The 14,361-nt window shown below is 45.7% G+C and overlaps 1 protein-coding gene across 1 annotated transcript in view; it reads left to right on the top strand.

Annotated features, from left to right (window-relative positions):
* LOC120046027 (potassium channel subfamily K member 12-like) overlaps positions 1–12,749 on the top strand; it is a 40,024-nt gene extending 27,275 nt beyond the window's left edge. Inside the window, exons 2-4 of the mRNA XM_038990939.1 lie at positions 868–1,231; positions 12,050–12,197; positions 12,354–12,749. Coding sequence (XP_038846867.1) covers positions 868–1,231; positions 12,050–12,197; positions 12,354–12,749 — 908 coding nt within the window. The remainder of the gene's footprint in view (positions 1–867; positions 1,232–12,049; positions 12,198–12,353) is intronic.
* The last annotated feature ends 1,612 nt before the right edge of the window (positions 12,750–14,361 follow it).

Here is a 14,361-nt window from a genome sequence, read left to right as displayed (position 1 = left end):
CCAAAAAAAGACAACGATGGAAAAATAATTTCACCTTGAAACAGAATCTCACTCGATGATCTCCCTGCACTTTGTTAATTGCTTGACAGAATACACCACAATGATCACTTATCCAATCAGTTACAGTATGTACTGACAGGTAGAATTGAGTGGCCACAACTACTAGACACTTTGGCTGGTGAGCATAGATGTGTGTCAGCTGCAGAGTCTGTCTCTGACCTCTGACGGAATAAAGGGCCAGATCATGCATCTCCAGCAGAAATGTCAATCATTTACAGAGCTTAGCTTCATTACTGAGTTACTCACACACCCTCCCAAATACTGATGGCCTTGTCTTCTGAGGCAGTCCAGAGGAAGTCCAGAGGAAGTCGAAAGACGTGCCACGTCTAATGCTAACAGAATGTTGTCAGATATTTCAGTTGCAAAATATCACTCACTTTATTTAACTCATCCAATGCTGGTACAGCGCTGGTTAATAGACATGCTGGTATGTACGGAGTAGTCTAAAACATCTTACCCCAGGCCAGGACTCACTTGGATTGAGTTTACACATGGAGCCCAAATCCTAGACACCCACAGATTTTTTGGTCAAAAAAAATATCAGAATTGGGCTGATTGTGTAAAAGCAGCCTTAGTGTCTACCCGAGAAGAAGGAAATGAGGCATTCAGATACCTGCAATGACCTGAGGATTATTAGGAACAGACAAACAGACTTACATTGTGGTGTGTTAGACGCCTTCCTCTGGGCCTTTAGTAGTCGAATCTTCTTTCATCAATCAATCAACCAATCATCCAGTCAATCAATCAACCACTCAATCAATTAAGCAATCCATTACTCTAACCCCATCTCTCTGTTGCCACCTGTAGGTTTCGGGATGTCCACTCCAGTGACGGTAGCAGGGAAGGTGTTCCTGATCTTCTACGGTCTCCTCGGCTGCGCCGCCACCATCTTGTTCTTTAACCTCTTCCTGGAACGCATTATCACCCTCCTGGCCGTGGTCATGAAGGCCGTGAGGGAACGGCGCATTCGGAACTCTGGCCTCCTCCCGCCGGGTATTCGCCATGACTTCTCAGCGTGTTCTTTCCCGGGGTGGAAGCCGTCGGTCTACCACGTCATGTTGATCCTGGGGCTATCCGCCATCATCATCTCCTGCTGCGCCTCGGCCATGTACACCCCCGTGGAGGGATGGGCCTACCTGGACTCACTCTACTTCTGCTTCGTCACATTCAGGTAAGGTCGGAGCTCGGAGAGGTGGGCCAGACAGTAACTGGCTGGAGGGTTCTCTTTAGGAATCTTGAGTCTGACTGAAGGGGAAATCTAATGGGTAGAGTAAATATCCTGTTGTTTTGCCCTTGATCAAGGCACTGCACTGTGGCTGGCCCTGTTCTTCAACCTCTTCTTTGGTGTGTGTGTATATGTATGTCTCTTTCCTAAACTGATCTGGTTTTCCAGAAATCCCGGTTAGAAGATTCATGGGTAGAACTTTATAATAACTCCACACTCCACAAGGATTTAAAATGGATTAGTAAATTGTTATTAATCATTACTTTCACATTTGTAAGTGTTAGTAACCTAGTTATTCACACATGTATAAACCACTTTTAAAGTATTTAATAATTTATAAGATCATTCATAAGATATTTAATATAGGTCCTTATAAACCATTTCCTAATCATTATTCAAGTATTTTTGCGTAGCCTCATCTAAAGTTTGGGCTCTTTATACTTTATAAATATAAATGTTTTGAGTGAACAGTGTAATTTCTCACCAAAAGATGGACATTCCAGCAGTACCTGATGCTCCTTCAAATGCGCCTCCCATGTGGCGTAGTGTTCTAACACGGAACCCAAACCGGTTGCACGAAATCGTGCGCTATCGTGCATAAATGTATTTTGTCCCCGTTAACCAAACGCGATCACGACACGCAGGTTAAAATATCAAAACAAACTCTGAACCAATGACATTAATTTGGGAACAGGTCGAAAAGCATTAAACATGTATGGCAATTTAGCTAGTTAGCTTACATTTGCTAGCTAATTTGTCCTATTTAGCTAGCTTGCTGTTGCTAGCTAATTTGTCCTGGGATATAAACATTGAGTGGTTATTTTACCTGAAATGCACAAGCTCTTCTACTCCGACAATTAATCCACACATAAAACGGCCAACCGAATCGTTTCTAGTCATCTCTCCTCCTTCCAGGCTTTTTCATATTTGAACTTATATGGTGATTGGCATCTACACTTTTACCACGACAACCGGCAAAACATTTCGTCTTTCAATCACCCACATGGGTATAACCAATGAGGAGATGGCACGTGGGTACCTGCTTCTATAAACCAATGAGGAGATGGGAGAGGCAGGACTTGCAGTGCGATCTGCGTCAGAAATAGGAATTACTTATATTTTAGCCCTTGGCATCGCAGACGCTCGTTGGCGCGTGCGAGCAGTGTGGGTGCAATAATTGAATAACATCGATTTCTAAATGTATTTTGCGACGCACGCGACGTGTCCGGTCTGGTCAGCATGTAAGGCACTGCATCGCAGTGCTAACTGTGCCACTAGAGATTCTGGGTTCGAGTCCAGGCTCTGTCGTAGCCGGGCCCGACCGGGAGACCCATGGGGCGGTGCACAATTGGCCCAGCGTCGTCCGGGTGTAGAGGAAGGTTAGGCCGGCAGGGATGTCCTTGTCCCATTACGCACTAGATCTCAAAATGTCCCCTAGAACATATCAATAGTTAAACTATGAGAACACAACACAGAGTTAAGAAAATATATAGAAAATGTGTGTTTATTGGAAGTGAGTTTTCTACCAAAACTAAAGTGAATGTAGACAGTGACACTTTTTTACTAGTACCTTCAGACACTCTAGACTGAGTAGTTCTTAGTCTGAAAATGCTAACAGAAGTGTTTCTTGGCAGTGACTTTTCTACCAAAACCAGTGTGTGGATTGCAGTCTCCTTAGAGATGTGTTTTTTCTATAATATATTTTTTCGTCATGTCGCACCCCAGGAAGGGGATCCTAATAAAAATCATAAAAAATCTGTATAATCTCGGTAAACCCAGAACTGTTAGAAATTGGGAGTTCCGGTTTGCGAAGTCTCCAAATTTGATCACCCAACTCTCAGCCAATGAACACACTACAAGCAGGAAATTTCCTGCAACATTGATGATCAAATTTAGATCCTACACCTGTAACATTTTTACCTGCAAATCCTACATTTCTACCTCAATGACATATCAGTAGTACTGAAGGAATAAAAACCCACCAGCGAAAAACTGTCGGTCCGGCCAGCTGTTGTGTGTAGGTTACATCTCCCTGTTTTAGGATTAGTTTGCATTTGCGAGGTTGACAACATTAGCAAAACATTCACATTATAACTCTTCCTCAAGTCTTTGCAAAAGTTGTTTCACATGGAAATACAGTGGCTTGTGAAAGTATTCACCCCCTTGGCATTTTTCCTATTTAGTTGCCTTACAACCTGGAATTAAAATGGAAATTTGGGGGGTTTGTATCATTTGATTTACACAACATGCCTACCACTTTGAAGATTGTGAAACAAACAAGTAATAAGACAAAAAAAAACTTGAGCGTGCATAACTTGTTATGCTGGTGAATGAGGACCCAAAAGCGACGTAATAGTAACAGAGTCTTTATTCCAGTATTAAACAAATAATGATTCTCCTGGATATTATCAATGGTCAATCCAAAACAGGAAACTGAAATCCTCTCGTCAATAGAGAGGAACGACTGGAGACGCGACCACAGACTGCAGGTCGCTTCAGGAAGGCACTGGCCGTAGCTGACATAGACACCTGCTCACACGCAGCATCTGAAGAAGGCAAAGAACACGACAGGGCGGAACAAGGACACAGGAACAGCAAACATCAAACAAGAATCCGACAAGGACAGAAGCGGAAAACAGAGGGAGAAATAGGGACTCTAATCAGAGGGAAAAATAGGGGACAGGTGTGAAAGAGTAAATGAGGTCGTTAGGAGAATGAGAACAGCTGGGAGCAGGAACGGAACGATAGAGAGAGAGAGCGGGAGAGGGAGAGAGGGAGGAGGAGAGAGAGAGAGAGAGAAAGAGGGAAAGAACCTAATAAGACCAGCAGAGGGAAGCACAGGGACAAGACATGATCAAAGACAAAACATGACAGTACCCCCCCACTCACCGAGCGCCACCTGGCGCACTCGAGGAGGAACCCTGGCGGCAACGAAGGAAATCATCAATCAACGAACGGTCCAGCACGTCCCGAGATGGAACCCAACTCCTCTCCTCAGGACCGTAACCCTCCCAATCCACTAAGTACTGGTGACCACGTCCCCGAGAACGCATGTCCATGATCTTCCGTACCTTGTAAATAGGAGCGCCCTCGACAAGGACGGGGGGGGGGGAGGGAAGACGAACGGGGGCGCGAAGAAAAGGCTTGACACAAGAGACATGGAAGACAGGGTGGACGCGACGAAGATGTTGCGGAAGAAGCAGTCGCACAGCGACAGGATTGACGACCTGAGAAACACGGAACGGACCAATGAACCGCGGAGTCAACTTGCGAGAAGCTGTCGTAAGGGGAAGGTTACGAGTGGAAAGCCACACTCTCTGACCGCGACAATACCTAGGACTCTTAATCCTACGTTTATTGGCGGCTCTCACAGTCTGCGCCCTGTAACGGCAAAGTGCAGACCTGACCCTCCTCCAGGTGCGCTCACAACGTTGGACAAAAGCCTGAGCGGAGGGAACGCTGGACTCGGCGAGCTGGGACGAGAACAGAGGAGGCTGGTACCCAAGACTACTCTGAAACGGAGATAGACCGGTAGCAGACGAAGGAAGCGAGTTGTGAGCGTACTCAGCCCAGGGGAGCTGTTCTGCCCAAGACGCAGGGTTTCGAAACGAAAGGCTGCGTAATATGCGACCAATCGACTGATTGGCCCTTTCTGCTTGACCGTTAGACTGGGGATGAAACCCGGAAGAGAGACTGACGGAAGCACCAATCAAACGACAGAACTCCCTCCAAAACTGTGACGTGAATTGCGGACCTCTGTCTGAAACGGCGTCTAACGGGAGGCCATGAATTCTGAACACATTCTCAATGATGATTTGTGCCGTCTCCTTAGCGGAAGGAAGCTTAGCGAGGGGAATGAAATGTGCCGCCTTAGAGAACCTATCGATAACCGTAAGAATCACAGTCTTCCCCGCAGACGAAGGCAGACCGGTAATAAAGTCTAAGGCGATGTGAGACCATGGTCGAGAAGGAATGGGAAGCGGTCTGAGACGACCGGCAGGAGGAGAGTTACCTGACTTAGTCTGCGCGCAGTCCGAACAAGCAGCCACGAAACGACGCGTGTCCCGCTCCTGAGTAGGCCACCAAAACCGCTGGCGAATAGAAGCAAGCGTACCCCGAACGCCGGGGTGGCCAGCTAACTTGGCAGAGTGAGCCCACTGAAGAACAGCCAGACGAGTAGAGACAGGAACGAACAGAAGGTTACTAGGACAAGCGCGCGGCGACGCAGTGTGAGTGAGTGCTTGCTTTACCTGTCTCTCAATTCCCCAGACAGTCAACCCGACAACACGCCCTTCAGGGAGAATCCCCTCGGGGTCGGTAGAAGCCACAGAAGAACTAAAGAGACGGGATAAGGCATCAGGCTTGGTGTTCTTATTTCCCGGGCGATAGGAAATCACGAACTCGAAACGAGCGAAAAACAACGCCCAACGAGCTTGACGTGCATTAAGTCGTTTGGCCGAACGGATGTACTCAAGGTTCTTATGGTCAGTCCAAACGACAAAAGGGACGGTCGCCCCCTCCAACCACTGTCGCCATTCGCCTATGGCTAAGCGGATGGCGAGCAGTTCGCGGTTACCCACATCATAGTTGCGCTCCGATGGCGACAGGCGATGAGAAAAGTAAGCGCAAGGATGGACCTTATCGTCAGAGTGGAAGCGCTGAGACAGAATGGCTCCCACGCCCACCTCTGAAGCGTCAACCTCGACAATGAATTGTTTAGTGACGTCAGGAGTAACAAGGATAGGGGCGGATGTAAAACGCTTCTTGAGGAGATCAAAAGCTCCCTGGGCGGAACCGGACCACTTAAAGCAAGTCTTGACAGAAGTCAGAGCTGTGAGAGGGGCAGCCACTTGACCGAAATTACGAATGAAACGCCGATAGAAATTAGCGAAACCGAGAAAGCGCTGCAACTCGACACGTGACTTAGGGACGGGCCAATCGCTGACAGCCTGGACCTTAGCGGGATCCATCTGAATGCCTTCAGCGGAAATAACAGAACCGAGAAATGTGACAGAGGAGACATGAAAGGCGCACTTCTCAGCCTTCACGTAGAGACAATTCTCTAAAAGGCGCTGGAGTACACGTCGAACGTGCTGAACATGAATCTCGAGTGACGGTGAAAAAATCAGGATATCGTCAAGGTAAACGAAAACAAAAATGTTCAGCATGTCTCTCAGTACATCATTAACTAATGCCTGAAAGACAGCTGGAGCATTAGCGAGACCGAACGGCAGAACCCGGTATTCAAAATGCCCTAACGGAGTGTTAAACGCCGTTTTCCACTCGTCCCCCTCTCTGATGCGTACGAGATGGTAAGCGTTACGAAGGTCCAACTTAGTAAAGCACCTGGCTCCCTGCAAAATCTCGAAGGCTGACGACATAAGGGGAAGCGGATAACGATTCTTAACCGTTATGTCATTCAGCCCTCGATAATCCACGCAGGGGCGCAGAGTACCGTCCTTCTTCTTAACAAAGAAAAATCCCGCTCCGGCGGGAGAGGAAGAAGGCACCACGGTACCGGCGTCGAGAGAAACAGACAGATAATCCTCGAGAGCCTTACGTTCGGGAGCCGACAGAGAGTATAGTCTACCCCGAGGGGGAGTGGTCCCCGGAAGGAGATCAATACAACAATCATACGACCGGTGAGGAGGAAGGGAGCTGGCTCTGGACCGACTGAAGACCGTGCGCAGATCATGATATTCCTCCGGCACTCCTGTCAAATCACCAGGTTCCTCCTGAGTAGAGGGGACAGAAGACACAGGAGGGATAGCAGACATTAAACACTTCACATGACAAGAAACGTTCCAGGATAGGATAGAATTACTAGACCAATTAATAGAAGGATTATGACATACTAGCCAGGGATGACCCAAAACAACAGGTGTAAAAGGTGAACGAAAAATCAAAAAGGAAATGGTCTCACTGTGGTTACCAGATACTGTGAGGGTTAAAGGTAGTGTCTCACATCTGATACTGGGGAGAAGACTACCATCTAAGGCGAACATGGGCGTGGGCTTCCCTAACTGTCTGAGAGGAATGTCATGTTTCCGAGCCCATGCTTCGTCCATAAAACAACCCTCAGCCCCAGAGTCTATCAAGGCACTGCAGGAAGCAGCCGAACCGGTCCAGCGTAGATGGACCGACAAGGTAGTACAGGATCTTGATGGAGAGACCTGAGTAGTAGCGCTCACCAGTAGCCCTCCGCTTACTGATGAGCTCTGGCTTTTACTGGACATGACATGACAAAATGTCCAGCAGAACCGCAATAGAGGCAAAGGCGGTTGGTGATTCTCCGTTCCCTCTCCTTTGTCGAGATGCGAATACCTCCCAGCTGCATGGGCTCAGTCTCTGAGCCGGTGGGAGGAGATGGTTGAGATGCGGAGAGGGGAAACACCGTTAACGTGAGCTCTCTTCCACGAGCTCGGTGACGAAGATCTACCCGTCGTTCTATGCGGATGGCGAGTGCAATCAAAGAGTCCACGCTGGAAGGAACCTCCCGGGAGAGAATCTCATCCTTAACCTCAGCGTGGAGTCCCTCCAGAAAACGAGCGAGCAACGCCGGCTCGTTCCAGTCACTGGATGCAGCAAGAGTGCGAAACTCTATAGAGTAATCCGTTATGGATCGATCACCTTGACATAGGGAAGCCAGGGCCCTGGAAGCCTCCTTCCCAAAAACTGAACGATCAAAAACCCGTATCATCTCCTCTTTAAAGTTCTGATAATCGTTAGAACACTCAGCCCTTGCCTCCCAGATAGCTGTGCCCCACTCCCGAGCCCGACCAGTAAGGAGTGATATGACGTAAGCGATCCGAGCTCTCTCACTAGAGTACGTGTTGGGCTGGAGAGAGAACACAATATCACACTGGGTGAGAAAAGAGCGACACTCAGTGGGCTGCCCAGAGTAACATGGTGGGTTATTAACCCTAGGTTCCGGAGACTCGGAAGACCAGGAAGTAGCTGGTGGCACGAGACGAAGACTCTGAAACTGTCCAGAGAGATCGGAGACCTGAGCGGCCAGGGTCTCAACGGCATGACGAGCAGCAAACAATTCCTGCTCGTGTCTGCCGAGCATTGCTCCCTGGAACTCGACGGCAGTGTTGAGAGAATCCATAGTCGCTGGGTCCATCTTGGTCGGATTCTTCTGTTATGCTGGTGAATGAGGACCCAAAAGCGACGTAATAGTAACAGAGTCTTTATTCCAATATTAAACAAATAATGATTCTCCTGGATATTATCAATGGTCAATCCAAAACAGGAAACTGAAATCCTCTCGTCAATAGAGAGGAACGACTGGAGACGCGACCACAGACTGCAGGTCGCTTCAGGAAGGCACTGGCCGTAGCTGACATAGACACCTGCTCACACGCAGCATCTGAAGAAGGCAAAGAACACGACAGGGCGGAACAAGGACACAGGAACAGCAAACATCAAACAAGAATCCGACAAGGACAGAAGCGGAAAACAGAGGGAGAAATAGGGACTCTAATCAGAGGGCAAAATAGGGGACAGGTGTGAAAGAGTAAATGAGGTCGTTAGGAGAATGAGAACAGCTGGGAGCAGGAACGGAACGATAGAGAGAGAGAGCGGGAGAGGGAGAGAGGGAGGAGGAGAGAGAGAGAGAGAGAAAGAGGGAAAGAACCTAATAAGACCAGCAGAGGGAAGCACAGGGACAAGACATGATCAAAGACAAAACATGACATAACTATTCACCCCCCAAAGTCAATGCTTTGTAGAGCCACCTTTTGCAGCAATTACAGCTGCAAGTCTCTTGGGGTATATCTTTATAAGCTTGGCACATTTAGCCACTGGGATTTTTGCCCATTCTTCAAGGCAAAACTGCTCCAGCTCCTTCAAGTTGGATAGGTTCTGCTGGTGTACAGCAATTCTTAGAGCCAGGGTCTATTTTCCTGAATTTCCGCCTGACTAACATGCCCAAAGTAAACTGCCTGTTACTCAGACCCAGAAGCCAGGATATGCATATAATGGTAGCATTGCATAGGAAACACTTTGACGTTTCTAAAAAATGTAAAATAATGTCTGAGACTATAACAGAATTGATATGGCAGGTGAAAATCCGAAGAAAAACCCGTTTTTGTGCTAAAGTCCCAGGCTCTTATAATGGAAAGCTATGAGTCCTATGTAATTCTGGCTTCCAGATTGCAATTCCTATGGCTTCCACTAGATGTCAACAGTCTTTATTCAAGGTTTCAGGCTTGTTTCTTCAAAAACAAGTAAGAATTTGATGTTTTTGGGAAGAGACCACCGGAAACAATATCAGTCTTTCGGCGTGCGAGGAAGAGGGCGTGAGCTTACTAATTTTACTTTCCTATTGAACATACTACTTTCCGTATTAAATATTATAGTTTATTTACATTTAGGGTACCTAAGTATTAAATAGAAACGTTTGACTTCTTTGGACGAAGTTTAGCGGTAGCTTTTTGGATTCCTTTGTCTGCATGTTGAACAAGTGGATTACTGAAATCGATGGCGCCAACTAAACAGACTTTTTGGGATATAAAGAAGGATTTTATCTAACAAAACGACCATTCATGTTGTAGCTGGGACCCTTGGGATTGCAAACAGAGGAAGATTCTCAACAGTAAGTGATTTATTTAATCGCTATTTGTGATTTTGTGAAGCCTGTGCTGGTTGAAAAATATGTTGATGTGGGGCGCCGTCCTCAGACAATCGCATGGTATGCTTTCGCTGTAAAGCATATTGTAAATCGGACAATGCAGTTATATTAACAAGAATTTAAGCTTTTAAATGATACAAGATACTTGTATGTTAATGAATGTTTAATATTACGATTATTTATTTGAATTGCGCGCCCTCCAATTTCACTGGATGTTGTCGACAGGTATTCCGCTATGTCATACCACAGATTCTCAATTGGATTGAGGTCTGGGCTTTGACTAGGCCATTCCAAGACATTCCAAGACGTTTCACCTTAATAAACCACTCAAGTGTTGCTTTAGCAGTATGCTTAGGGTCATTGTCCTGCTGGAAGGTGAACCTCCGTCCCAGTGTCAAATCTCTGGAAGACTGAAACAGGTTTCCCTCAAGAATTTCTCTGTATTTAGCGCCATCCATCATTCCTTCAATTCTGACCAGTCTCCCAGTCCCTGCCGATGAAAAACATCCCCACAGCATGATGCTGCCACCACCATGCTTCACCGTGGGGATGGTATTCTCTGGGTGATGAGATGTGTTGGGTTTGCGCCAGACATAGCGTTTTCCTTGATGGCCAAAAAGCTACATTTCTGTCTCATCTGACCAGAGTACCTTCTTCCATATGTTTGGGGAGTCTCCCACATGCCTTTTGGCGAACACCAAATGTGTTTGCTTATTTTTTTTTAAGCAATGGCTTTTTTTCTGGCCACTCTTCCGTAAAGCCCTGTTCTGTGGAGTGTACGGCTTAAAATGGTCCTATGGACAGATACTCCAAACTCAGCTGTGGAGCTTTGCAGCTTCTTCAGGGTATCTTTGGTGTCTTTGTTGCCTCTCTGATTAATGCCCTCCTTGCCTGGTCTGTGAGTTTTGGTGGGCGGCCCTCTCTTGGCAGGTTTGTTGTGGTGCCATATTCTTTCAATTTTTTAATAATGGATTTAATGGTGCTCTGTGGGATGTTCAAATTTTTTGATAGTTTTTTATAACCCAACCCTGATCTGTACTTCTCCACAACTTTGTCCCTGACCTGTTTGGAGAGCTCCTTGGTCTTTATGGTGCCGCTTGCTTGGTAGTGCCCCTTGCTTAGTGGTGTTGCAGACTCTGGGGCCTTTCAGAACAGGTGTATATATACTTTGATCATGTCACAGATCATGTGACACTTAGATTGCACACAGGTGGACTTTATTTAACTAATAATGTGACTTCTGAAGGTAATTGGTTGCACCAGATCTTATTTAGAGGCTTCATAGCAAAGGAGGTGAATACATATGCACGCACCACTTTTGCGGTTTTTATTTTTAATAATTTTTTGAAACAAGTATTTCTTTTTTATTTCACTTCACCAATTTGGACTATTCTGTGCATATCCATTACATGACATCCAAATAAAATTCCATTTAAATTACAGCTTGTAATGCAACAAAATAGGAAAAATGCCAAGGGGAATGAATACTTTTGCAAGGCACTTTAGGAGCTGGTGCACACTCCATATGTATAACCTCCCAGTAATTTTTGGGGTAAAAAAAACTTTGGTCAGCACCTCTAAATTAAAATAATTTTCTCTGGGTGTGCACCAGCTCATGCTTTTATTAGACAATATTTTTAGTTTAACATCCTGTGCATTGTGATTATTCTTTAACCATTGATATGTTCTCGGGTCTATTTTGAAACCAAGGAGCATGTCCATCTTTTAGTGAAAAATTACATTGGTCACACAAAACATTTATAAAGTATTTATAAAGTATAAAGAGCCCACACTTTAGATGAGGCCATGCAAAAATACTTAACTAATGATTAGGAAATGGTTTAATAAAGACATATATTAAACATCTTATGAATGGTGTAATGATTCATCAATTAATAATAAACTCTTTAATAATCCATTATCGATGCTTTATTAATTGGAGTTGTCATAAAGTACTACCGATTCCTGGAATTGGGAGGTAATAAGTAAGATATCCTCCAACCGGATTTCTGGAAAACTGGGGAATTTGGGGAAAGTTACTGGGATTCTGAACCCTAGTCTCGAGGGGGATAAATACAGGCAATAAAGTCATACTCTTCTTCTTTTTCTTCCTCCTCCTCCTCCTCCAGTACCATCGGCTTTGGGGACCTGGTGTCGAGCCAGAGAGCGGACTATGAGTACCAGCCGCTGTACCGTCTGGCCAACTGCCTGTTCATCCTCATGGGCGTGTGCTGCATCTACTCTCTGTTCAACGTCATCTCCATCGTCATCAAACAGGTAGATGTTGAACAATGGAAATGAGTCTGTCGACAATATTGTATTTTTAATCCTCCATCATTTTGTATGTATGCATTGTTGTACTCAAATGGCTGAGGCAACTCTATCTGTATTTTAAATGTCTAATCAAATTCCCTTAATACTTCCTTCATTCAGGTGCTCAACTGGATGCTTCAGAACCTATGCTGCCAGCGGTGTAAAATCAAGTCCAACTCTTTCCCATTGGGTCGCCGCAACGCCATCCGGCCTGGTTCGAGAATCCGTAAAGGTCGCTTCCGAATCAAACGCACGCTGGACTCGGGGGATTCGGGACCCTACGAAAGAGACATGGAGGGAGGAGGACGCAGACTCTCGGGAGAGATGATATCAATGAAGGACCTGACGGCCTCGAATAAGGTCTCACTGGCACTCATGCAGAAGCAGTTATCAGAGTCCGCTAACGGTTATCCAAGAACAGTGTGTGGGGGCTCGAGACATAACGGATTCTCTGGAGGAGTGGGCGCTCTGGGGATCATGAACAACAGGCTGGCAGAGACCAGCAACTCCAGGTAGAACTGAGCAGTGTTTCTCGACTTCTAGTCCGTGGACAGGCACTGGTCTGTGGGATGGGACGTTCAGTCCGAGAGATGAGTAGCTGACTTAATTTAAGAGCTCCCTCAAGGAGTAAAGAGCATAGACTGCTTGTCTTAATGAAAAGGTTGAGACACTGGAAGAACCCTGCAGGAGAATGTGCTTAAGAAGACATACTGATGGAGAGAAACAGAGGCGCTTTAAGATTCTGCAAGGTTTCATGTGATGAACTGTACTTGCTATCACTCTTGTCATGCTTGATTATGTCTGGTCCTTCGTTGGAAGAGCATGATGATATGCATGACATTTTTGGGGATGGAATCAACATCCTGCGATGATGATGATGATGATGTACAGTTGTAATGATACTGTGGGAAGGAAAGTAACCTTCTTGTAAATGAACTTTGGAAGGTCAAAACACTTGAGAATGCCATGAGGCTATAACCTTACATTTTGCTATCTGACTCAAAGCAACCGGAGAACATTTTCACTGATATAGCAGTGGTATTCTTCAGAATAATTAGTTAGCCATAGCTGAGTAGATCTCTGAGGCTGTATGTATCATGCGTCTTAGATAAGATACAGAGAGAGAGAAAGCGAGATAGATCCTAGATCAGCACTCCTACTCTGAGACTTGATACATTTTGACTTCTACAGTATACTGTACTGGAAGAGGCAACTCTGTGTGATCGTTATTAGGCTACATCATTATCGCTTCTGGTCTTTTTCAATAAGTATGGCATTTATAAGTAGATTTGAATGTAAAGGTTGAGTTGGTACTGTAGCTGTCATTTCTGTATGGTATAACTATGCATTCCATGTCTCATGGTGAAGAACAATAGGAACTCATCTACATATCAGATACACTTACAGACTTGACCTGAAGTATGGAGGCTGAACCATAGAGAGACGAACCTTACAGACCTGTCCTGAAGTATGGAAGCTGAACCATAGAGAGACGAACCTTACAGACCTGTCCTGAAGTATGGAAGCTGAACCATAGAGAGACTAACCTTACAGACCTGTCCTGAAGTATGGAAGCTGAACCATAGAGAGAATAACCTTACAGACTTGCCCTGAAGTATGGAAGCTGAACCATAGAGCGACTAACCTTACAGACTTGCCCTGAAGTATGGAAGCTGAACCATAGAGAGACGAACCTTACAGACCTGTCCTGAAGTATGGAAGCTGAACCATAGAGAGACGAACCTTACAGACCTGTCCTGAAGTATGGAAGCTGAACCATAGAGAGACTAACCTTACAGACCTGTCCTGAAGTATGGAAGCTGAACCATAGAGAGAATAACCTTACAGACCTGTCCTGAAGTATGGAAGCTGAACCGTAGAGAATACATAACCTTACAGACCTGTCCTGAAGTATGAAAGCTGAACCATAGAGAGAATAACCTTACAGACCTGTCCTGAAGTATGGAAGCTGAACCATAGAGAGACTAACCTTACAGACCTGTCCTGAAGTATGGAAGCTGAACCATAGAGAGACTAACCTTACAGACCTGTCCTGAAGTATGGAAGCTGAACCATAGAGAGACTAACCTTACAGACCTGTCCTGAAGTATGGAAGCTGAACCATAGA

Source organism: Salvelinus namaycush, chromosome 4, assembly GCF_016432855.1.
Source record: "Salvelinus namaycush isolate Seneca chromosome 4, SaNama_1.0, whole genome shotgun sequence".
NCBI classification, from domain to species: Eukaryota; Metazoa; Chordata; class Actinopteri; order Salmoniformes; family Salmonidae; genus Salvelinus; species Salvelinus namaycush.
The sequence above is the reverse complement of the archived record's forward strand: the minus strand, read 5'-3'. Positions and strand labels throughout refer to the sequence as shown.